The sequence below is a fragment of the Embiotoca jacksoni genome, unplaced genomic scaffold (assembly GCF_022577435.1).
Source record: "Embiotoca jacksoni isolate LCO1_2020_lvr unplaced genomic scaffold, fEmbJac1.0.p SCAF_11, whole genome shotgun sequence".
Taxonomy (NCBI): Eukaryota; Metazoa; Chordata; class Actinopteri; family Embiotocidae; genus Embiotoca; species Embiotoca jacksoni.
The window spans coordinates 11,345,846-11,370,621 of NW_027185241.1; the positions used below are offsets into that span (position 1 = coordinate 11,345,846).

The 24,776-nt window shown below is 39.6% G+C and overlaps 2 protein-coding genes across 2 annotated transcripts; one reads left to right on the forward strand and one right to left on the reverse strand.

Annotated features, from left to right (window-relative positions):
- Positions 1-3,793: 3,793 nt before the first annotated feature.
- Positions 3,794-5,755, forward strand: LOC138192490 (E3 ubiquitin-protein ligase TRIM39-like). The gene is made up of 2 exons (XM_069139913.1): positions 3,794-3,859; positions 4,148-5,755. The coding sequence occupies exon 2, from the start codon at positions 4,150-4,152 to the stop codon at positions 5,380-5,382; it is 1,233 nt and encodes a 410-aa protein (XP_068996014.1). The 5' UTR covers positions 3,794-3,859; positions 4,148-4,149; the 3' UTR covers positions 5,383-5,755.
- A 3,481-nt stretch (positions 5,756-9,236) lies between these two features.
- On the reverse strand, positions 9,237-13,212 carry LOC138192493 (CCN family member 3-like). Its single transcript, XM_069139928.1, has 5 exons — positions 13,033-13,212; positions 12,434-12,662; positions 12,069-12,323; positions 11,149-11,372; positions 9,237-10,996 (listed from the first exon to the last, which is right to left on the reverse strand). Exons 1-5 carry the CDS (start codon positions 13,081-13,083, stop codon positions 10,703-10,705), a joined length of 1,053 nt encoding a protein of 350 aa, XP_068996029.1. The 5' UTR covers positions 13,084-13,212; the 3' UTR covers positions 9,237-10,702.
- Positions 13,213-24,776: the final 11,564 nt, after the last annotated feature.

A 24,776-nucleotide genomic window follows, 5' to 3' on the forward strand; every position in this document is an offset into this window, starting at 1 on the left:
GCTGCCCTCCGCTCCGCCTGCCCAAGATCCTATCTGCTGGGTGGAGTTTTCCTCCCCCCGCCGTTAGCCGATCCCATCTCCAGATCCTGCACGCACAAAATTTCTTCATCATTTCCCAAGTAGCCTGTCTGAGACATGCCAACTGATGGGAAGGTAGATATATAAAGCACCAGCAACATATTAACAGAAATCCATTCCAGTCCTCTCGTATCAGGTTGATATTATTTACCCTGATGTCCAGCTACTGTGATCTTAAAGTAAGCTGTATTGATTTACAAACTGGTTATTGAAAGATTAAAAGTCTGTTTCAGGAATTTTTTTTTATTATTATTATTATAATTTTTATTTTGTGCGCTATTTAGCCACATGGAGACAGAAAACTGGCCATTTTCAGTGTTGGTAGCTATTTCAGAATATCTTTTTAAAACAAAACACTAACCTAAATTATGACTCAACTGATTTCCAGTCTCCACATGTCTAATGAATCTCACTCCTCTTCTCTACCGCGTTTACGTCGCAGAAGTGAGATCGGTTACGCGCGTACAGGAATGCGCCTGTGCCGGTTTTGATATTTCAGAGAGAAAGAGAGAGACCACGTTTTGTTAGGAAGCTCTGGCAAGTGAGGGTCCCCTTTTGAGGCTTTTCTCTCAATTTCAATTTTTATTATTATCCCAAAGGACGTCATCAAATTCTTTCAATTCTACATGATTATGAGAGTTTAAAAAAAACTCCTCAGAACTCAGACCGTGAGTGGCAGCCACTAATGATACTAAAATGACTGGAGTCGGTCGGTGGACAGACGGTTTGTTCATTACAGAGATAATGGGTCCAATGAGTGACCGACAGGGAGGCTGAGAGAAGATGGAGATAAATGCCACGATCAGCACAATTTTTGAAGAATATAAGCTCATGTTGTGACTGTTATTAGAGCTACAACTCCCCAAAAAAAGCTTCAGCAATTTGGATGAGAAAACAATTAGCTCTGTACATTTTTTGAACAGCTGTCACCCTGAAGCTTGGCATCCTGCTCACATTAGCAAACTGCTGAGGTTGACCATCCTTTCACACGGGTGTATCAGCAATGTAGCTATGACACCTACTGGTGAGATTTAAAAAATTATGTTTGACTCTCTGTGGGGATTAAAACTTTAAAACTCTTGCCATTACAGTAAAACCACAGGGAGACCCACTCAGGTTTTTTTTTTTTTTTTTTTTTTTTTTTTTTTTTTTTTTAAAAGGTCCACAAAGTCCTCAATTGTACCGGGAGAAATCAAAATAATAATAAAAAAAATATCTTTATGCTTCAGTTACATTATTTGCACTCAAAGTAGTATTGCTTTATCCTTTTAAACTGTCTTGTCTTCTTAGTAATGCAAATGCCAAATTCCCACCCAGTACAAAAGAGATTATTCTGTAAATTGGCCACAACAGTAACTCATATTGTAATTTTACACTTTAGAATTACAGGACAAACGTAAACTAATATTCTTTACTATATTGTCCAAAATATGTTATCATTTATTTGAAAGAGCAACTTTAGGCTGATGTATTTCCCAGAACATTCACGCTTATCTAGTTTGACAGTGTGTAAGATTTTATCAAGAAGGAGATACATTTCTTAAGAAAACATAATTTTTGGACACCAACATGGGGCTCAGTTTGGGCGAAGGCAGGGTACACCTTGGACAGGTCGCCAGTCTATCACAGGGTCAACACAAAGACAGAAACAAAGACCATTCACACCTACGGGCAATTTGTAGAATCACCAATTAACCTGAGGTGCATGTTCTTGGATGGTGGAAGGAAGCCAGAATACCTGGAGAGAACCCATGCAGGCACAGGGTGAACATGCAAACTCCACACAGAAGGCCCCCCGACTGAGGTTTGAAACCAGAACCTTCTTGCTGTGAGGTGACAGTGCTAACCACTGCACCACTGTGCCGCCTAAATTATATATATGTAAATAATATGAGAAATAGATATAAATAAATATTATATAATATTTTGATCTAATATTATATATGTCACTGTGTGTGTGTGTTATAATTAATCAAATTGTGCAATCATGGGAATGCCTACAGAAGAGCTGTAGGACCCAAGCTTCTCTATACATGCCCGCCCTTTCAACTCCATCAGATCATTACTGAGCTGCACCAAAGAGAGGATTAACGTATTTATTCTGTGAAAGAGACTGCAACACAATGAGGATATTTTGGTTTAATGAGGTGTAGGAGCTACAATTGATTTAGACTTTTATATGGAAATGAGCTATCAGATGAAATGTACATTCTTTGTTGTGGTAATGACCTTCAGTACAAACAAACAAAACCAAATAAACAAACAGAGTGTGATCTTATTAAAGGTGATGGTATTTAAGGCTTGTTAATGACTCTTTTTTTTAATCCTCAGTCAGGTGGGTTGATTACACTCTGTGTTTTCATTGCATGAGCAGGTGTGGCTGGACAAACAATCATGAAGTTTGTTAGTCTGTAAGTGAAGTGCTCAGGTGAGGAGCTTTTCTCCGTCCCTATTTTAGACTTCCCTTCATTGACTCATGTCTACTTTTAGTAATCCCCCTTATTTTAGATGGCGCTCTTGCTTGTTTTATTTTCCCGCCTCTATTAATACTCAATACTACCTTGCTTCTTTTAGCCCCAATTGTTTCTTTCCATTAATCACCAGTGCCTCCTTGTTCTTCACCTTTAAGGAAGTACACTTTTCATGTATTTACGTTTTACAGGGATGAACCTCAAGGACACAGAGAAAAACTGGTTAGACAGATTGACAAGGTGTCCTTTTGCACAGATAAGACAGAAAAGTTCCATGACAACTCTGGGGTATTAAATGGAGATTTACTTCCTCATTAATCACTCTAACAGCCTTTTTGTTTATATATATATGTATTGGAGAGGTTGCTTTTTTACATCCATGTTTACAAGTTTGCAATTTTCACCCTAATCTCCACTTTTTTTCTGCCTTTACTGGCACATTATCAAACAAGCTTCTTTGTACCTCTGCGAACTGGTACAGAGTAACATGAAACTGGCAGCATTAATGTCCACTGCCTTTGTACTTGCTCGCATGCATGTGTGTCCTCTCACAAACAAAATGGGGACCCACTCCTGAAAACACTGTGCCAAAGCAAGAGCGATGAGGTGGCCCGAAAGAATGCATTAACAGACAATATGTCAGGAGCTGGCTTTCACCATAATACGCTAATGCCAAATGATGTTTGATATCGAAATTAAATGCACAGACATCACACTATCTGAAATCATGGCCATGCTGGCAGCAGTAAGTGGCTGACATCCTAAACCTAAGCTTAATTTTACATATTTAGCAACATAATGAAATGTAATCAAATTAGATTAGTCAGTGAAACATGGTGTTATCTGCCTTAAGTTCGTTTGAAAGTCTAACAACTGAACATAAACTTGTAAAGTTGGAAGGAAGAGGTAAGAGAAAGAATATTTGTGTAATGATTCATTTCAGTGAACAAAACACTAAAATTGCTTTTTAAGTTAACCCCTTATGAACAAAGAAATATCAGCTAACAAGAGGCCGTTTAATGTTTGAGGCAGGCAAAGATACGTGTTGCATAAGTGACAACAGTTAAGAAGTAGTCAGGCTTTCTTCATGATAAATATTAGAACTATAATTATTCTCTAAATGCTATTTCATTTCCTGTCAAAGTTTGCTTGTGGTTCATCTGATAATGGGTTAATGTCATGTGGGAGGGGCACATTTGCGTCATTTATAGAAAAATGAAACCTCCTATTGTGGTTCTGCACAACTGGTAAACACAGTTGAGTTTCTGTACAAGGAGTGACAGCAGAGCAGAAAAATCCCATCCAGGAAGGTGAAGTTCAACTCCAATAATATTTAATGAAGTTACTCTTTTGAACATGTTCATTAGATATTTTTATGAAACTTCAGTTCGTAGCACATATCAGTCACTTTATGGTAGGTAGGTAGGTAGTTACTTTATTATGATTTATGATACTTTTGCCTACTTTATAATCTGTTGCGATTGTTGATGTTTTGTTATTTGACCTCTTTTATGTACAGTGTATGCACGGTGTTAAAAAAAAAAAGAAAAAAGCATTATCATTACCATATCATCAGCTTTAAAATCTGTCCTCTACAGATATGGCCACAGCCAGCAGTTTCCTGTCTGAAGATCAGTTCCTGTGCTCTATCTGTCTGGATGTTTTTACAGATCCTGTTTCTATTCCATGTGGACACAACTTCTGCAAGGCCTGTCTCACCAGACACTGGGAAGGCAAGGAGCGACGTCAGTGTCCACTGTGCAACGAGAAGTTTAACAAAGAGCTTAAACTTTGCATCAACACCGGATTCAGGGAGGTTGTGGAGAATTTTAAAACGCATCATGAGACAGCTAACAAAGTTTCCGAAGTCAAACCTGGACAGGTGCCGTGTGACTGCTGCCTTGCCAACAAGTTCAGAGCCTTTAAGACCTGTTTGGTGTGTTTAGCCTCCTTTTGCGAGACACACCTAGAGCCTCATCAGACTGTTGCTTCCTTAAAAAGACACAAACTGACGGATCCTGTGCAGAATCTGGAGGACAAAATATGCAAGGAACACAACAGGATTTCCGAGTTCTTTTGCAGGAGTGACAACACCCGTGTTTGTGTCTTGTGCACAGAGCATAGTACTCATGATACAGTCCTTTTGGAGGAAGAGTACGTAGACAAAAAGGCTCAGATAGGGACGAAAAAAGCGGAGGTACTGCAAATTAAACAGAAACGAGGAAAGAAGTCTCGAAAGATAAAAGTGGGAGTGCAGAGTGAGAGGAAAGTCCAAGATGAAGCGAGAGAAAACTGTGTGGTGTGTAATCAAATGTCAGATCCTCACGTTTGGTGCTTTCCCAATGAAGACGCATACCCTTTCAGTGGGTATTCCTCCATCGCTGGAAATAACGGCTTTGCTGGAGGGAGATTCTTTTACGAGGTTCAGGTTGACGGTAGGACAGACTGGGCTTTAGGAGTCGTGAGTGAATCAAGGCACGGGAGGAGGAGATTTAAACCGAACCCCAGGAATGAAAATTGGGTCGCAAGGCTGGGCAATAATAACTGCAACGTTCCACATAACATCCCTGTCTTGAAAAGGAGACCCGAGAGAGTCCTGGGGTTTGTAGATTATGAGAATGGATTGGTGTCTTTCTATGATGCAGGCATGGCAATCATCATTTACTCTTTTACTGGCTGCAACTTCAATGAGAGGATTTTCTTCTTTTTTAGTCCTTGTGAGGGTGTTAGCTGGGCACAGAGAATACTGAACAGGCTTCAGGCGATGTCACCTGTCACAATCTGGATTATTGTAATTATGTTCACAGTTCTGATTACAGTTCTGCTAAATTGAATGTCAGAGTTAGTAACAGATGATGGGCCTGAATTGAAAATCTGATCATGATAAACTCAATTGTGGGATATTTTGAGAAAAAAATGTACACACATTATTACACATCATTAAGTTGAATGTATGTTTTTTTCAATCTATATTATACCATTTATTTTTGCAGTTACATACATTATGTGCATTTAACAGCAACTATATACAATTCCTTTAATCACTTACTTACTTAATTAATTAATTAATTAATTAATTCAGTTAAATAAAAACCTGTTTTGAAAACTTGCCACAGTGGTGGATATACTCAGAACAATGTGTAACAGAATGTTAAAGTTTCATAAAGGGCTATATGTAAATCACAATAAATATTTTAGCAGCTGTAGTTTTGACTTTGTGTTCATGTTTGTCATTTGTGACTACATTTTCAGTGTTTATGTAAAATTGTACTTTTCTATGACATGAAACATTTCGCTGTACAGCACTGTGGTTTAAACTGATAGCAGTTTGTTCATTGAAAGGATTGTGAATTCACGTGACAGAAGGGTGGCAGAGACACCACAAGAGGGAGCATTTTACTCATCCTTCACGCAAACAGAAACCTTCACACAAGCATTTGATTTAGACATCAGTTAAGACGGAAGATGTGTTTTTATACTAAACAAACCCTTTTTAAATCTGTATTATTGGTTTTTACAGGAACTATCATGTAAAGCGTTAAGCTTGGAAATTGGACTAAAATAAAAAAAAATATGAGTTGAACAAAAATGGAAGCTGAACATGGAAGCTGCACAGGATGCATGATTATAGTAGATTATCCTGAAAATTCTCATAATTTTTGTGATTCCCTGATATTTCATCCGGCATCATGGGGTCACATTTTCATTGTCTGTTTCTGACTAAAACTATCCTAATTAGATTTCTTTCTGGCCTCCACTACTTATCAGCCAGTGTGCAAAGTGCAAAGTGTTTCATTAGATTTAGCGTCTTCAAAACTTCTACTATTTGAATTGATGTGATCATAACATCTTTCAAAATAGTCTATTGGCTTGCTTGATTTTGAATGTAGATACATTAAACAATGGCCAAGGCCTAGGGCCTAATAAAGTAAATACCTACCTACCTACCTACCTACCTACCTACCGAGGGGAGGAAGGGTGCATAATTTGCTGTGCTGCCTTAGCACCTCCTGGTAGATGGTGGAGGAACTGCATGAGTTAAAAAAAAAAAAATAATAATATATATATATTTTCAATGGTTAGGTTCATACTCTAAAAAGATGATATACAAGCACCTCGGCAAACTGTTCGCCCGTAAGAAAACCGGGAGCTGACGTCAATCAAGCCAGACGAGCACAGCAAGTTTATCAGCAAGCAGCCTACTGTATCCGAGTCCAACAAGGAGAGGACAGTCTATGGAAGGAGGACAAAGACATGGCATGGTAAGGTAAGTGTATTGCGTCGGGCACACAACTGCAAATCAGGCAGTTTTACACAAGGCATTAAAGGACGTGCGACCCTTAGAGACCCCTTGGCTTTCTCTTCACTCCAGAGGCTCAGTTCTAAAACTACAGTGAAAACTGATATTAAATTAGAGGCATTGTTGTAACACCCAGGTCTTTAGCAGCTTGACAGGAAGGGGACTAAATCAATTTAAACACAGTGCTAAACTGCATCAACATTTTAGGTTTCAAGCTTTCAGATGTTGTTTACCATTTCCGTGTGTCAAATACTGGTGACCTGCTGTCCCCCCTCTAAAAGATAGAATTGGTTGGAATAGATCTATGGTGGGTCTCTAAGGGTTAAAAGCATAAAAGTGCAACATATGAAATAAATTGAATAGCTAAATAAAAACGTTAAATACGCATAGGATGCCATTGCACAGTAGGCCTTAATGACATTAGTGTTTTACATGATCTTATGTCCTTCCTTTTCCTGTGAATATTATCTATGGTAACCATAACCCTATACTATAATTGATTGATGCTCTCATAATCTACATGGTTTGTGAATCTACTTTCATAACAGTCAATGCACATCTGCTATTGTATACTATGTATGACTGTTACCAGATCTTTGCCTGCTTTGTGAGTAAATAACGGTGTTGATGGTCGCTTTTTAACTTCATCGTTTATTGTGTAAAACTGGCTTTCTTAAGAGCAACGCCCAGCTGCTGTTTTGTGTATTTTGTGGATGGTTACTCAGGGTTTTCTTTAGGCTCCTGAAGGGCTTAGGGGCTGTGGTTACGGCCGGGGGAGGGGGGCAGTTGACCCACAGTTATTTGATGAAAAACTATGCATTTTCACAGAATTTTGGACTTCAGCAGGCAGCTGTAGTGACAGGTGTGGTTAAAATTTTGTTTCTTGTAATCCATACTCGTTATCAGTCTGGTTCTTTATCAATATTTGTACTGGTTTTGATGACAAAATATACAGTTTTTTTGTGTTCATGTGATGTCATGTAGACGCTGTGAAAAAGCACTTATGTGCTTAAGTATTATAATATTAGAGAAAACCCTGTTTCTTGAGAACAGCCATCTGCAGAAGTAGGGGAAAGGTGATGCTTAACTCTGTCTGCTGCGATGCTCTCTGGAACTGTGGTTGTGTGGTGGTGACTCCACTGATGCTGTTGCACAGGGTGCTGGTCACCTTTTTATTAAAGTACATTAACATTATTGTGTTGCGTGTCCAAATTGCACCAAATATGCCGGTACACACCCTCAGTTCCCCACTGATCTACCCACTGTTTGAAGCAGATGGGATAAACGGTTGTGCAAGGGACAAATGAACAAACGTTCCTTGAATTATATGTAATAAAAATTGCCGTCAGGTCCCTTACAAAAAGATCTTAAGGAGATTTCTTGAATGACGGTAAAATATCAGAGTGCAAAACTAGAATATGCTTAAAATCCTAGATCCATACGCATATCGAACGTGTCACATTACCACGTCTCATCTCAGCAGAAACACAGCTGCAGCCAGATGTGTCAACCACATTTTCAGTCCCCATTGATGCAAGCTATGAACTAAAGTTTCCATTGAGAAGCTATTTTAGGAAACGCTACCAAGCCCACGAGGAATATTAGGATTTTCCAGTACGACCTCCCAGGTTGGGTTCAGGGAGAGAGGTCGAAGGATCACCACCCACTGTCAGCAGGGTTTAGAGAGGGTGAGGTAACTTCTGGGTCCCACGAGATAACAAGGGGACCTGGACTGTTAAGAGAGAATCTTATGGAAGAGGTCCGTCCCAAAAGCAGATGCGTGAAACATTGAATGTGCATTTATTTATAGACAAAGGAATCTGGCCATTTGAAACTATCTGAGAAGGCAAATTGGTATTTGATTCTTATTGTTTTGAATATATGAAGATCTCTTTCATTTTTGTTTGCATTACCAATAGTAAGACCAAAGATAGTGGCTAAAGCAATCTTTCAGAAAGTAAAGACAGTGCTGATGAATGAAGAGAAGCCATGTTGTTAGTAACACTTGATACACATTTGACTGACCTAAAATGCTCATAACACATCCGTGTTACACATCAAACATCAGAAGCATGTTGCTTCATGGACTCTATGAAAGGTTTATTTGACATTTTGTCATAAGGACTATTTCATTTTTCTCTCCCTTTTTCAGTTCCTGTCCTTTCCTTTCCCCTCAGCTGCAACTTTTGGCTCCTACCTGTTCATAAAGTATCAGTTTCTGCTTCCTGCAATTGTCCTACAAGATGAAAAGGAATTTCTTCTTGATTCACTTCATGCAATTAGGTCAGTTTAAATCAAATACTCGTACATAAACCATCATCCCTTTTATCAGGCTGTTGAATTGCCCGTGCACTATATGTACATGCAGTTTTGACCACCAACGTCAGTTAAAACAAAAAGTCAAATTTTATTCTTGGATGACAATAAATGATTCAAACCTTCATTAAAAACAAAATTACACATTTATTATTTATTTCAAATGTTGAGTTTTGCAGTATTGTTCAGAAAGATAATTGAACAAGCAGAGTGAAGTATAATTCAAGTAGAAAACAATTATATCACATACCAGTATATACAGTTCATGTTTATATTATTACCAATTAACACTGTGTATTTGATACACACTCAGTCAAACAAGCTATACAGCAAGTATTTACAAAACTTTTGTCATTATTAACATAGCTGTTATGTGCACTACTTTTAACAAAAAAACAAAACAAAAAAAAACGTCAAAATAGCCTGACATCCCATCTAAACCTTAACATATATTTGCATTTTTAATGGGGTGACAAACATTCTGCATTTTGCAACAGTAAGATTTCAGGCAGATGTTAGAAATGGCACTAAGACACCACAGTGACCTCTCCTTCATAGTTTTAAGCCCTTGTTTGGGACCAAGTCAAAGCACACAGTTGAGTTATTTCAAAAATGTGTCCCATAGTTGGAAAGTTTCCATAGCAGTGTGAGTGAATGGTTGTTGATCATCTGTGTGTATATAACCTCTGCTTTCTTCTGTCTCTTTTTATTTCATCATTACAATAGTATAATTAATTGTTTTTTTCTTGATGAAGGTGTCGGAGTGAGACTGTGCAGTAGCTGTTTATTTATTCTGAAATAGGACTTTCTTGAATCTGTTGGCTACATTATATTGCAGAAGACTGCGTGCTCGTGATTTAGGCAGAACAAATTGCTTTAGTTTTATGTTCTTTGTCTTTAGAATGCTAAATTATGTCTGAAGTGTCAAAGCAGTAGGTTCGAATGCTGCATGCAGCTATGACACTACTATTCGTCTGCACAACCCCGTGACAGATACTAACTGACCTCTTGAATCCAGGCTGTTTTGAATTAGCTTTCACAACCTACAAACGACTGTCCAGCATAGTCTGTTGTGAATGGACTGCAGCATACTCTACCCGATCTCCAGAAGTGGAGTAGCTCTATTTGTCACCAGGTTTAAGTGCTTTGATTGTACTCGGAAAGAGTGAATATAGCACTAATTAAACCCCTCGCCAGGAGAGAGAGGCAGATATATATTCTCCATGTCTTTAAACTTAAAAGAGGATTCTCATTGTATGTATGAAAGTACCACAAAGAGCATCTTTTTTTTTTTTTTTTTTACTGGGTTTGTATATCGATTAATAACTGTCTATACTGTACAGTTTTTGCAACTGTATTGTGTATATTATGTTATGGACCGTCCTATTGTAATCAAATGTTTAGACATATTTCAGAGACTTGAGAATTGTCTTTCAATTCAACTCATGGAAGTTATGCTTCTAGAGACACAGTCATTAGCCACAACCTGGAATTAACTGTTTATAATCTCATTATTACCTGATGGCGACTCTCTGACCTATACTCTCATGCCAGTGTATCCCAGCTCTGACGGCTGCCACACGGCAGTGTCTCGAGGGCAGTGACTGTGGCAGGCACAGCTCAGGGTCACCATGACCGGCCTCCTCGTGGTTTTTCCGTTGTCACACTGGAACTCCACCAGAGCGGTTTTGGTTCTGTGAGGTGTACAGCAGCGGCCGTCTGTGCAGGAGCCGCAGTAGCGAGGCTTGTAGGCTTGGACACTGGTGCAGTTCTTATAGGAGAGGTGAACTGCTTCTTCACTCCTCACCATCCTCTGGCACTTACTGCCTCTCTGCGGACAGAGGGAGATACAGGGACTGAATTCGCATGTACTATATATCTCTGGAAAACAATGCTGGTCATGAATTGTCACGGTACTGGCGTTGAAATGTGCTAAAGAAAATGCAGAAACTCGTACATGGAAAAACTATCAAAAAAAAGTACATTTGGTATAAGCTGTGTGAGCTGGTCCCGCTGGTCGTCACACGGTCTGATCATACACAGCCGGCTCTGCTTCACCATCTCACACCGGTGGTTCTTGTTTGTGACCCGGGTGGACACCCCCACGCCGCATGATCGAGAGCAGGCGCCCCACTCTGTAGTCTGCTCTATGCAGTTCAGGCTGGGATCCCAGCCATCAAAGCTCACTGTTTCCTCCTGACGATAGGCTGAATGAACACAGTAGGACGGAACCGTTAGATGGTGGGAAATAATTTTTGCATTATTTACTAAAAAGGTAACACGATTTGAAAACTTCAAAGTGCCAATAACAAATCAAAATGTGGCAAACTAAAACTTCAGGAGCGTGGTCTGATCTGTTGCATTTCTTTTCCCTGTCGACTCAAAGCCAAGATTGACTTTTTTTTTTAAGTGGTGTTAAGCTTTCTCTCTGTAAACTAATCCTTTTTAAATAAAAGTTTAAAAGCATATTCTGGGAAAACCAGTGTTTGCCATATGCCTTCACAAACATGTGGCCACGCTCAGACTGGACAGAATTATCTTGCCATCTGTCATCCTACATTCGAAGCATGTGAGATGTTTAGGGCACATTGGTAAATTGAAGTGTCTTTTGAAAGCTTTATTGTGAGGCGTTTAGGGGACATCTGTCAATCTCTGTTACATAAAACAACCCGGGGTTACACTTTTCACCTCTAAGCTGCATGAAAACAAGAATTGTATCGTAATGTGAAATATATTTTTGTTTTTTATAAAATGGATTTGATAAAAACAGTATCGTTCAGGAACCACTATCAAAATACATATATTGGTAGCCTCAACATTTTTTGGAACAATACCGAGCCCTGATACACACAGTCCATCTCATCTCATCTAATCTCATCTCATCATTAGTGTGATCTACTCACCTGCCATCGCAAAGCCACCCAGTGCACTGGCTTCAGCCTGGGGCTCACACACCCACTTCTCGCAGCACTCTCCGGGCACCTGGACCCTGCGTGGCATGGGGCAGTCTGGCCCAGGCAGCATGACGTCCAGGTTGCAGCGTGGCACACAGACTATCTGCCCACCGCGACACATACACTGGTACTTACAGCTGGGGAAGAAGGTCTGGCCGTTCTGGTAGACAGAACCGCCCAAAACGCACACATCACCCTGGTGAACTGGAGGAAGGAGAAAAAACAGTGAGAGATGGCAAAATGGTTACATTATGGTTTCGAAGTAGTGATTACTAACTATCGGTCAGGACCTGGTGCTAGCTCTAACAACTCACCGGCACAGATGCCAGTCCTCTTGTGGACGTCGGCCGAGTAGTCACACTGCAGCCCTTTCTGTGTGTCGCAGGGGTTCATGTCAGAGCAGAGCTGTCCTTTCTGACCGGCGCACACCAGGCAGCAGACACAGTCGTCCAGGATCAGAGGGACCCCGGGAGGACACATGGGGGGCTCTTTGGGGCACTGGCATCTCCGAGGACACATCTGGGACCAGACTAGCGTAAAAACCTGAGCGGAACACAAAATTGTGTGTTGAATAATCTCACTTTCTCTAAAGTAATCAAGAGAAGTCATTCTTCTGGCATTCATGGAAAAACACATCTTAAGCAAAAATAAAGAATTCCTCATCTAAGAAAAAAAAGCAGATAAAGATGAAATAGGTTTGTGTACTTTTCTTAAATCATATAAAAAGATCCACAATCACATAAGTCCATAAACTTTTGTAACAGTAACTTGCTTAGTGATGTTTATTGTGGGTAAAATTCGGTAAAACAAGATTTTCCAATCAATCCATTTAATCTAGTTAAAACATACTTTAATACTTTGCGATTTCTCACAGAATCATACAGGGATACTTAGTAGCTGTTGTAATGCCTACCTGTGCTGTAACGAAGAAAATAAATAATGATTTATCTAACAGATTGGCCATCTTCCCGTTAAGCAGAGCAGAATCAAAAATATCTGCAGTCTAAAAAATAGTCTTCAGTTCAGATAACTGGAGCTGGTTGGAGTCCTTTGGTTCAGGGTTTAAGCTTCCCTCCTCTCTGGCTGTGCTGTAGCAGAAGGTTGTAATCTCTTTGTCGTTCTGGCTCAGGACTCGGGAGAGGTGGACCTTATATATAGTAGAGCTGTCCTGCTGGCACCATGACGACAAACAGGAAGGAATGCTGAAGAGATCGCCCAGAGTGTTGGATGAGAACGAAAGTCACATTTTATTGTGAGATCCTGTCAAAGAGGGTGCCATAAACATGAGAAAGTATTTAGCCTATCCAAGTTAATGTTCTTGAAATTTTTTTTTTTTTATTTTTTTTTATTTTTTTAAATGTTTTTCCAAAAAAGAAAAAATGGTATCAATATACCACATGATTATATAATTAATCATAAATGATATGCTTGGTCAACAATTAACTCATTTTCTTCAGCTATTTTTTTCAGTGGAAGTATATTTATTGTGCAGTCCAACATGTTATATTATTACTTGGGGTCTGCTGGTTTCTTTACTTTTACCCTTTGACCTCTCTCCCTGAACCCTACCTGGGAGGTCACAGTGGAAAACCAACCAAGTCCCTGCAGAATTGTTGCTACTTCCTTAAATAGCTACACAGTGGAAACTTTGGTTCATCAGCAGCAGTTTGGAACATCCGGGGGATGAAACGATTGTCAACACATCTGGTCAGAGGTGTGCTTTGGTTTCTATAGAGCACAAGTTTATGGGTGGATTAGGAAGTGAAGCTGACTGGACCGCTGAGTGAAAAATCCGTGAAAAGATCAGTCAGTCAGTTTGTCACTTCATACACGCGTTGCTTTCATGACTTTCCTAAAACCAAAATACAAGAAAAGTTGAGAGTTATCAGCCAAGATGAGGCAGACTTTTTCAAATTTGTCCAGTCGTCCCCATTTTCCAGGAGTTCATGTCATACTGATGTTTTTACTTACACAAATCATTATAATGACAGAGCGCGCTCAATTGGTTCAATGCAAAGTGGCTTCTTTTGTTACTATGTTAAAAATTTTGTGGTGGTTCATTTTGCAGTAAAATAGTTTTTAAAACTCTGGTCAATTAGGAAGCAAATACCTGCAGGTCGGTGTAATCATGAAAGTACAGTACATCTGACAAATGTGTACGAAACGGTTGGTTTGATGGTGTCTGACTGGTGGACATTCATGGAAAGCAGCATTTCTATTATAATTTAGAGTTGTGCTTTTGTTATTAATCAGCAGCTAAATATATTTTCAGTTATTAAATTCAGTCTGCTTTGGATCGTAGAAATGAAACTAGATATCTGATGTTTATAAATGACCTCCAGGCTGCCGGTACTGTCATGGAGGCTGGTCTACACTGTGAGTTGGCCTACAGGACTCTGTGCTGGTAACCTGTGGCTGACGGCAATATCATCTAATTTGAGCTGATCCAGCAGATTGACATTGGACAGATGAATTGGTCGTTAGAGAAGCCAGAAAAGTTGGTTCCTTACGGTATAGTTGTGTGTAAAAACCTCTCTTAAGAATTCTTTAAAATCCATTGCCTACTTTTTCTTTCTACTGTATTAGTTAAACCACATGCTTTGGGTCGAACACCAAGTCCTAACTAGCTACTAATGATTCAGTGATTGACTATAGTTAGATAATGAGTCCGTTTTTGTTTTGTCGTGTTTCTTGAGGTAAAGTTTTCAAGAGGTTATGCAGGCTTCAGCCTAAATGAGGTGTCTGTGCATCTATGTTTGGACTCTTGAGGTGGATTACAGCAGATGAGGGTGAAGCTGGGTTGAACTTGGTGCCCACGCATTTCTTAAAAGAAGCCCAATAAGCCAATAAAAACACCTGCGGGTTTAGTCAAGATGTGTATGGATGGCTTCTAAGAAAAGATATTGGTACTCATGTTAGAAATCCACTAAAACCTATTGAAAGAAGCTGTGTGAAAATGTAAATATTTAAAAGTTTGGCTTAAGCAGCCAATTTTTTTAGTGAATCTCATTTTTGAGTTCAGTTTTTATACTGGACATGTACCACTTTGGTTACTCTCACCGCTCCTAATGATATTTATTACAGTATGTCTATTGCCATAGCAATATCTTGCTTTTGGCAGAGTCAAATATCTAAAACGTGTGAAAGAGAAACTGTTGTTAACTACCACATCACACCAAGCCTGATTTATAACCTTTATGTTCAGATTCCAACTCAAATTCCTGTTATTGATGAAAGCTCTCGCATCGCAAATACTTCTCGGTCTGGACTTGCTGCCCATTCTCAGCGTGCTTCGTCTCCCGTTTAGTAGGAGAGAGGAAGTTGGGTCCAGAACAGCTCTCTAAATAAGTTGTGATTCCAGCGAGTGGTGCATAGCTCCGCTAGAATCTTGATTCAGTGCTGTTCAAACAGTTTTGCCAGTGGAAGTTGAAGAATGTTGAACTTCACAAGATGCCTTTGTTTGCTTGGTCTGTGTGGACTTCTGCTGCTTTACGTCTTCTGCTTTGGCATTTTACAAGAACATTTATCTTTTTTTTTTTTTTTTTCTGCTGCTGAAGAATGTGACGAGAAGCGATCATACCAAATATTACAAGATCACATAGAAGTAGGGTTTTATTGTACCTGATAAAGGGATACAAATTCTTTGACAGTTTCATTCTTTCCTTCTCATGTGTATTTGATCCCTCAAAACAGCTCTACTTCCTGCTTTTGTTCTCTCTCAAGCATCTGGTCACTCTTGGCCCTTTTCATTTTTTTTTTGGCTCTTTTCATTTTGCCCCCCTTTTTTGCCTCCATATTTGTCCCAGAAAACCTTTTTTGACTGGTAAAAATGTTAGTGAGAAGCCTGTCATAAAAAAAAAAACATCCCGGACAACGTCATAAGCCTATTTGCAGTGTGACAGCTTGACAGTGTGGCCTACTGCGATATCTCCCAGGAATGAGGTGGGAAGTCTGCATACGCACATTCATGGTATCTGCGAAATTTTTCCACTGTCCAGAGATGAGAGAAAAACATATGGAAGAGGACAGATGGCGATGGAGATGGAGGGATGGGAGGAAAAGAAGGGAGAGTGAGAGAGAGGGAGGGAGAGGGAGGGAGAGAGAGGGAGGGAGAGAGGGGGAGAGGGAGTGTGTGTGTAGATATATATATATATATGCATATGTGTGTATATATGTATGTGTGTGTGTGTGTGTGTGTGTGTATATGTATGTGTGTGTGTGTATATGTTTATGTATGTATGTGTGTGTGTGTGCATATGTATCTGTGTGTACGTGTATATGTATGTGTATATGTGTATATATTTATATGTGTGTGTGTATGTGTATATGTGTATATGTGTATATGTGTATGTGTGTGTGTGTGTGTGTGTGTGTGTGTGTGTATGTATGGTTCTCTGGTTCTCTAGTTCTCTGGTTCTGTTTTGTCCAGAGGGGGTCTGTGGCAGCAACAGCAGTCGTTGAGGTTTTACACCTGGTCTTACTGTCACTCGCCTTTTGTTTCCGCCCTAAATGCACTTCGTGCTCCAGTGGTAGGAAGAAACATTTTGGTACAACTTTAAAAGTGTGGTTTGACACAGACAGATCACACACTGAAAGCTTTTTACTATCAGTCGGTGTGTCGGCCTGCTCGCTGTCGGTGTTAGACTCTGCTGTAGAGCTTCAAGCCTTTTGCCAAGTGGTCAGGCCACACAGTCGATGCCTCCTCTGAGAGAGTTTACAAGGAGAGTCCAACAACATTTCGCAACAAATCGTTAAATTTGTGGCTGACCGTCTGTGTGGCGCTCCTTATGACATATTGTTCTGTTCACAGTGAGGAATTTGTGTTTTATTATATTCTGTTGATGTGGAAATCCTTTTATATTTATTTCAAATCAGTTTTCCTCTTTTTTGGAATCCCAAATAAAGTTTGGGACCTTTTACTTGTTGAAAAAGTTTGTTGTCTTGACCAGATTTTTTGGTAATATTTAGTTCATAAGATGTTATTCCACTTCAGTATGTAGTTTATTCACAGTTTTATTACAAAGGTCTTTTCTATTTTCTATTACTTTCCATAAAGTCCTTTCTCAAAAGTAACTTCGCTGTTTTTAGCAATGTAACAACGTTCACCACCTGAAAACCATCGGTGATGAGTCATATGGATCCAAACTATTGGACGGAGTACTGAAGTACTTTGACTGGATTCTCTGTTGGGGAAGGACGTCATTACAGGCGCAGACTGTTGTATGTATTAACGGTTTCTGAGCATTATACACACAACATAGTCTGCTTATTTCCTGTATATTTTTTTCAGTTTCATCCATGCAGAGTTCAGTTTGGGTAAACGGTTGGTTTTGTTTTTATGTATACCATAGACTATTTAGTGTGAAGTAAATGAAAGAGTTTAAACACCAGCGACTGTGGTGTTTGATCAGCGATCTTCCAGAGGGAGGAAGATGGTGTGGATAATTCCATATGGTTAAAACAGCAACGCTTCTAGTCCAAATATTGCTGTTCTCAGATCGTTGAATATTGGTTGCTCGTCTTGAGGCATGTAACTCGACAGCACGCTAGCAGCGGCTTTAACTGAAAGTCATTTTTTTTTTATCGTTGTTGATCTGTTTGTGTTGCTTGACATGAAACGGAAATGTCTGCTTCATTGGCTATACAACCAGGGAGTTACCTGCACTGCTGATGTTGCTCCAGGGGATTTTCCGGAGACAGTTTGGATTTTTACCGGGAGTTCATCTTGTGCTCCGGCTGGGTTCAGGGAGAGTTGAAACCTCCTGAAGCAAGTGGCTGGTTGTTGGCCAATTAAATAGGATAATTTGCTCGGGGCTCACATACTGTAGATGGAGGGAAGAGGTGGTACTTGATAAATGGCACTCTCACGCGTTCCAACAGGTCTTTACTCTCTCCGAGTCTCTCTTTTCTTGCCATCTTCCACACACAAATGCCAGTTTACAATATGTTCTCAACTGATTCAGGTATGAAGTCTAGCGCTTGTCAAAATGTCAATTTGCTGGCCAAGTGGCGATCAGGCAGTGGGTTTAACAACCTGGGAGGCCACCGCAAATCTCTCACTCAGAGTTTATTTGCTGTACGCCATTGTACATGAGCTGAATCACTGGGACAGAGGCATCTGTCTCTTGTGGTGGGTGGTACTGGATGGACACAATATGGAGCATCCACTAATAAAACACGGTATGGAAAAACCTCAGGATGCATTTCAAAAGACTTTATGTTCAGACAGAGAAACCTGAAGGTTTCCTGTGTGGAAGAGGAGGAATTATTTTTAGAAACTTGAGACTGTCAGAGCTGTGTTAGTTCAACAGTAAAGTTTACAGTGGAATAATTGAAACTGATCATAAACCAAAGGACAGAAATAATAAAAAAAAAAATTATATGTCCAAATACCTGCATACCTCAACTCTGGCTGTGTTAACATGTATTGGGTTCGAGTGGCCCCGCACAAAATCAATCTCAATTATATCTGCTTGGAGTTTATTCAGTTCACTTGTGAGCTTCCAAAGTAATTAAGAAAGACTTTTTCATTATTAAAACCTACTATTCGATAACAGTAGTCAGAGACAAGCAGCAGTCATGTTTATCGTCACTCCAAGTCTCTGCATTTCTAACAGGACACCGTGTTGAATGTTCAGTTTGTCACGGTTTGCAACGAAGGGTGATGCATCTGTTCCGTGGGGATGTTTGTTTGAACTTCTTCTTGGTTGAAGAACTGAGCACATGGCCGCCACTTGAGGGAGATCTTGTATGAAAACAGACAAAAGAATTCAAATTTATTACCACATTTTCAGAGAGATTATTTTTAGCAGTGCACAGAGAGCTCCAAAAACAGAACAAACCCAGGGAGGTCTGACTGGAAAAGATGAAATACAGCCTGGACTTAGAATTTGGAGAATAATATTTATACTGTCTTTAGATGAAGGCTTATTACTGAATTTCATTTAATATATTTTTTCTTGATTCACACAAGGTATTAATAATATTTTTCCTATCAAGGTCGCATTAAAAGGGTCGTTACTGATTGCTTATTTCAAATAAACTCTTAAGAGCTCATTTAAAACACTGAAGCACAGTTGCACAAACATTTTCTTTAAAGATGCTACAAAGCAAATTCCAAGATTTGCTTCTCAGTGTGAAATGAGTTGCTGAAAACATGTGCAAAGTTTGAAAACGTTGTCGCTCTGAAATGTGGAGTTAGATCGTTAAACAATTTCTCATCCATCTTCAGCTCAGGTTGTTTTAAGCAGGGCTAAAACCTAGCTTCAGTACGTCACCGAGTTAGCTCACAGATGGTTTATATAACCTTCTGCATGGCTCCTCCTCTCACGGTGAAACGCTATAAAAGCCTGGAGCTCATTTGCATAAGAGGTCATCCCACTCCACTTCAGTTCTACTCCTGCCGTAGTCAGATTGTTATTGTACATCAGCTAGCTGCTACAGGACGTCTCCCTCCACCCGCAAGGGAATCTTTCCTGGATGCAAGAACCTCCAAAGCGGCGCTGCATCGCTATTTCAATTTCTTACTGATGAAGAAAGGGAAAAGAGGTGGACTGATTTCATGAAGAGCCTCACTAAAGGAGACTGTAGGATTAACACCAACAGCCGCCTCTGCAGTGACCATTTCACAGCGGATTGTTTCACCAACTTCCACCGGAGACGAACGGCGTTCACAGAGGTGTCGGGGTGATGGTGAACATGGACCAGAGGAGATCTTGTCCTCCCGATTAATGAGGGTTGTTGTTTCTGTACTCCGGTGTAACGTTATAATCACTGACCTTCTCGGTTACATGTACCTGTACCGGTCCGGATAAACGAGCCCGACTACATGTGGAGGAGGAGGTGGAGGAGGAGGAGGGACATCAGTGGAAGAGAAAGACTTTCGGCTCGACCTGAGCAGGTTCAAAGTTTGAATTGACGTGATATAATACATTAATGTGATGTAATGAATTGATGTAATGCAGCGTTGTGCATGTTGCAGTCGTTACAGAACTAAATCAACTACTCCGCTCTTATTATCTCCACTATTGTAATGCAGGTGCGTTAGAAGTAGTTGGAGACTCACTGTCTGCTGTCTCTGGTGTCCAGTTCTACTCCTGTGTTACAGCTCAGGGGGACAAGCTGGATTTATATGCATCTGTATGTTTCACTCATTGGACGAATAAAATCTTATTCTATTGTGTTTTCATAAAGCAGGCTGCTCCGTCCACCAGAGAGACAGAGTGCCAGTGGGACATCATGCATAAAGTCACCGAGAGGTTGGGACGGACCGCTTAGTGTGGAAAAGAGCTGCAGCCACAAGACTGTCCTACAGAGCACTGAACACCTTCCAGCGAGTGGGCGGAGCTTCAGCGCCTCCAGGACACGCCCCCCCAGTCTCAGAGCAGAGAAGACTGATGATTTTCTCACGATTTCAAACCCTAATTTAACAAACTTGTCTGTGTTGTTTTTTTCATTCAAATTTGGACGGGTAGTTAACAACCCATACTTCTGTGGTGTGATGAACTTAAAACTAATTTTCATTCCTACTTTACAGCATCTTTTAAAGCAGTCATCACCCAGATGTCTGTGTCACTGCTGCTCCCTGGTGCGTGTGAGGGAGTAGATTTACTTCTTTACTGCAGCCCCAGCCCCTTTTACACAGTTGACATGTTGTGTCAGCGTTGTGACGTACTTGCACTCGATGATTGTTGCGGAAATAGTCATTTAAACCGCTGCAAAGGAATCATTGGCACCCTAATTGCTTGGGGCATTATCTTTCAGCCCTCGCCTTTGCTTCTTTTATTGCCTCTTTCTTGTAGCAGAACGTATTTTGGCTTCTTTATAAAAAATTTTTTATCAGCTATCAGTGTGATAAAAGCGACACAGTTCATTTTTCATTCAATTCATTGTTTGCTGCCACACAATATTTGGAACATGAACGATGAATTATCCAAATAAATCAGTCAATCAGCATCCAACAATCTGATCCTATGTAATCCACAGGAGGAAAATATTTTATATTTTTTACGTGTATCTCTCTCTCTCTATATATATATATATATATGTATATATATATACAATGTATATACTTATACATATCTATATATATATATATATATATATATATATATATATATATATATATATATAGAGAGAGAGAGAGAGAGAGAGAGAGAGAGAGAGAGAGAGAGAGAGATATTCTATATATATATATATATATATATATATATATATATATATATATCAACTGGTGACCAGGCAGATCCATACATTGTGAATTATGTTTACAATTCAGCTTATAGGTCCCATGAACCGCATTTAGCACTGGCATTTTGGGAATGGGAATGTGAATGTTAGGTTTCACCTAGGAGAGGGACAGAAACGCAAACTTAAAGAAGGACAGAGGGAGACGTTTAAGGCTTACAATTTACAGCACCTTTCTTATTTGTTGTTTACTTAGTGAGAATGCCTTGAAGGCCGAGAAGAAAAGAAGCAAAAGAGAGGAAAGACATGAAATGAGTATAGGGGTCAGTCATCTGTCCCTGTGAGGAGCCCGGTGCCATTTATACGTTTAACTACTCATTGTTCTCAGCTAAACATAGACAAACACATATGGCCTCAAAGCAGCATGCTATTCTTCCAGAAAATCTTTAGGCCGTTTACTTGAAGAAAAGGCTGATCATCAGACAAAATGTGACGAAATGCATGTTTTCTCTTTGAGGATGAGTAAAAATATATTCATTGACACAAATCAGCTTTAGAAAAATTGAACATGTTATTGATGAGCTATCGGTTGCCCCGTATCTACTGGTCAACAACGGATAGGCAAATAACTATGCTTTTGATGGTTTTTCATAATCACCCTTTGCTGTTCTGCAGTTGTCCTGTCACAGTTATTACATAATCTCTTGATTGGGATTATCTAAAATGATTGCAATCATTCTGCATAATTGATAGAATCGTTTCCAGTCGTCTGTATAAAAACAGCTGGATGAAACTAACAGAAATATTTCCATCACTGTTTCCTCGTTTTTCCTCCTTTTGAGATTTGACTCCAGCTCAATTCCCCCTCCCACTCCCTTCTTCCGCTTTGATTAAACGGCACGAGTGGAGAATTAGCAGCACCAACTGTTTATCTCAAGTGTCTCGACTTTGCAAAGCCAAACACTACAGCCAATAAGTGGCTCTTCTTCTTTACAAGGGTGCATGTGTATTATTATACTTTGATTAGGCTTGTACTGTAATAGTGGCATAAATGCACAATTATATCAACAAAGTCAATTATTTGTATCACAATTAATCGTCAGCTAAAATGTCATTGTTGTGACAGCCCTGTGAGTAAATAATACCTTTGATAACTATAATGACAGAAATGTTTTGTTGAAGAAGTGCTGTGAAATGTTCCTGTCAGTTGTGTAGTACCCTCTTCTGGAAAGAAAGTGAACCTCCTTTTTAAAAGTGAACAGAGACATAATTTAATTACAGGTATGAACACAACAAGTTAATACTGCTCAACTTCTTATTCATTCCAGAGTAACACAGTTGAATTGTCTTTGATTTGTTTTTAAAATACGCAGCAGGTTGAGCAGAAAGTGCAAAGAGCATTTATTTTTATATATATTATTATTTTTTTAAAAACCAGTGTGGAGAAATATTAACTATTTCCTTTAAGATTATTATTATTATTATTATTATTATTATTATGAATCAAACATTTATATGAAGAACTGCAACACTTTTGCTTGGCCACAAGTGGACAGCATTATACAATGTGACGCTCTGTGTGAAAGGGAGGTTCTCTCTCTCTCTCTCTCTCTCTCTCTCTCTCTCTCTCTCTTTCACTGACACCTCTCACACACACACACACACATGCTCATTATTTTTGACAGGTGTACCCATAATATAATAAAAGGGCCTACAGCAAACACACCAACAATACAGTACATCAACAGGTGCTTCACATGGTTTCCACAGCAGGACTGTCCGTTCACATCGGGTGTTGATATTCATTGTCCCCTACAGCACGTAACATGTCTTGGACTTTAGTGTTCAGTGTAATGCTGTCACCAGTTTCACTTATAAAAATCAAACTTCCCAAGGTTGAGAGTAAAAGACATTTCACATTTATGAACACGCCATATATCACACAACTTTGTGCAGTAAAAGGATGAAGAGAGTCCCATCAATGGTTAAGATTCTTCATCGTTAGCTTTGTTGTGCGGTCTCTGCCTTTAGTCTGGTCTTCAGCTGAAGGAATGCAGGTTAATCAGTGGGAGATCAGATGATTGACTTGTGATTAATCCTCTGAGGCTTCTGGCTCTGCTCTTCATCATTGACAATGAAACACGACATGCAAACCATGAGAAGTGGCACTTAAATGCAGTATCTATTATTTTACTTCAAATTGAATGTCCTGAAGCACAGAGCCATATGTAACTGTCAGGCTTATGGTGGACTTTATATATGAATGCACATAGATGTGCATCTAGTCCATTCCAAAAAGATGTAGGCAGCAGTCCTGTTTGTTTGATCAAATCTCCCCCTTAACCTTTTCTTGGTCTTGCATCGTATGTGTTCCTGGCTTCATCAGATCACGCACAAGAGCTGTAAAGCCGCAGGTCAAGCACTTGTTAATGTGACAGCAAGAGAACACCACTAAACAAACAGGGTCATTACTTCAGAATTAAGTTCTACCAAACAGGTTGCTAACCTGTTTAGGAGCTTGGAGCAATGCTGATCCAGGGCCGTGTTACTTTTAGGCCACAGCTGAGGAGGGGTCACATCTCCACTGGACTATGAAACTTTTTTTTTTTACATTAGAAATTGCTTAAACAGGAAAAAATAGATGGGTGTCTTTGTACTACTCAATCATCATTTTTATTAATGAAATCATAATCAGTGGCAGATGTCTCTACGTTATAATCACAATTTTTTTTTTTTTTTAAAGAAGCTTTTCACAGCATGGCTAAAAGGTCTGTGCCCAGGCCCCTGCTTGTGACTTAATATATCTCCTTGGTAGGCCGACAACCGATAACTGGAAAGTAAAGTAAAATATTCAGTCTGAACGCACTGTTATTTTTTTATTAATGGAGCTTAAATCAATTGTAAATACAAGATTGATAAAACAATAAAAACATGTTTTTCTAAAAGTCTTGAATCTTATTTTGACCTCTTCATTTTGAACAAAAGAAAAAGGAATAAAATATTACATTACATTATTAAAGTGCATCAACTTTGATGATGAGAATTTTATTTGTTAGCGATTCCCTCCTCTCTGTCTCACAGTAACCGTTAAACATCCGGCGAACGAGTCATGTGATACAGTGAACAGCAAAGCTTTCAGCTGAAATGGGAAACTGTTTGTTTTGGAGCAACTGTGTAGCAGCTGCTCAGCCCACACAAACACACACAATACCCATCTCTCAACTGTACAGCGCAGTCCATCCACGCAAATGCACACAGGTGAATCTAACTGTAAACAAATGATGTAAAGTCTCTTTTTAACATTTAAAGTGGTGCCTGTCTGTTTAATGAACACAGACTGAGATAGAGACGATATCAAAGCACACGCTGCAGCTTTGTGGAGACTCAGAAGGGCAATCGGGCTGTCTGAAGCAGAGTAAAGCTTTTAGGTCCACACCATTAGGCCCCTTTTAGTGACCGCAGGGCTTTCCA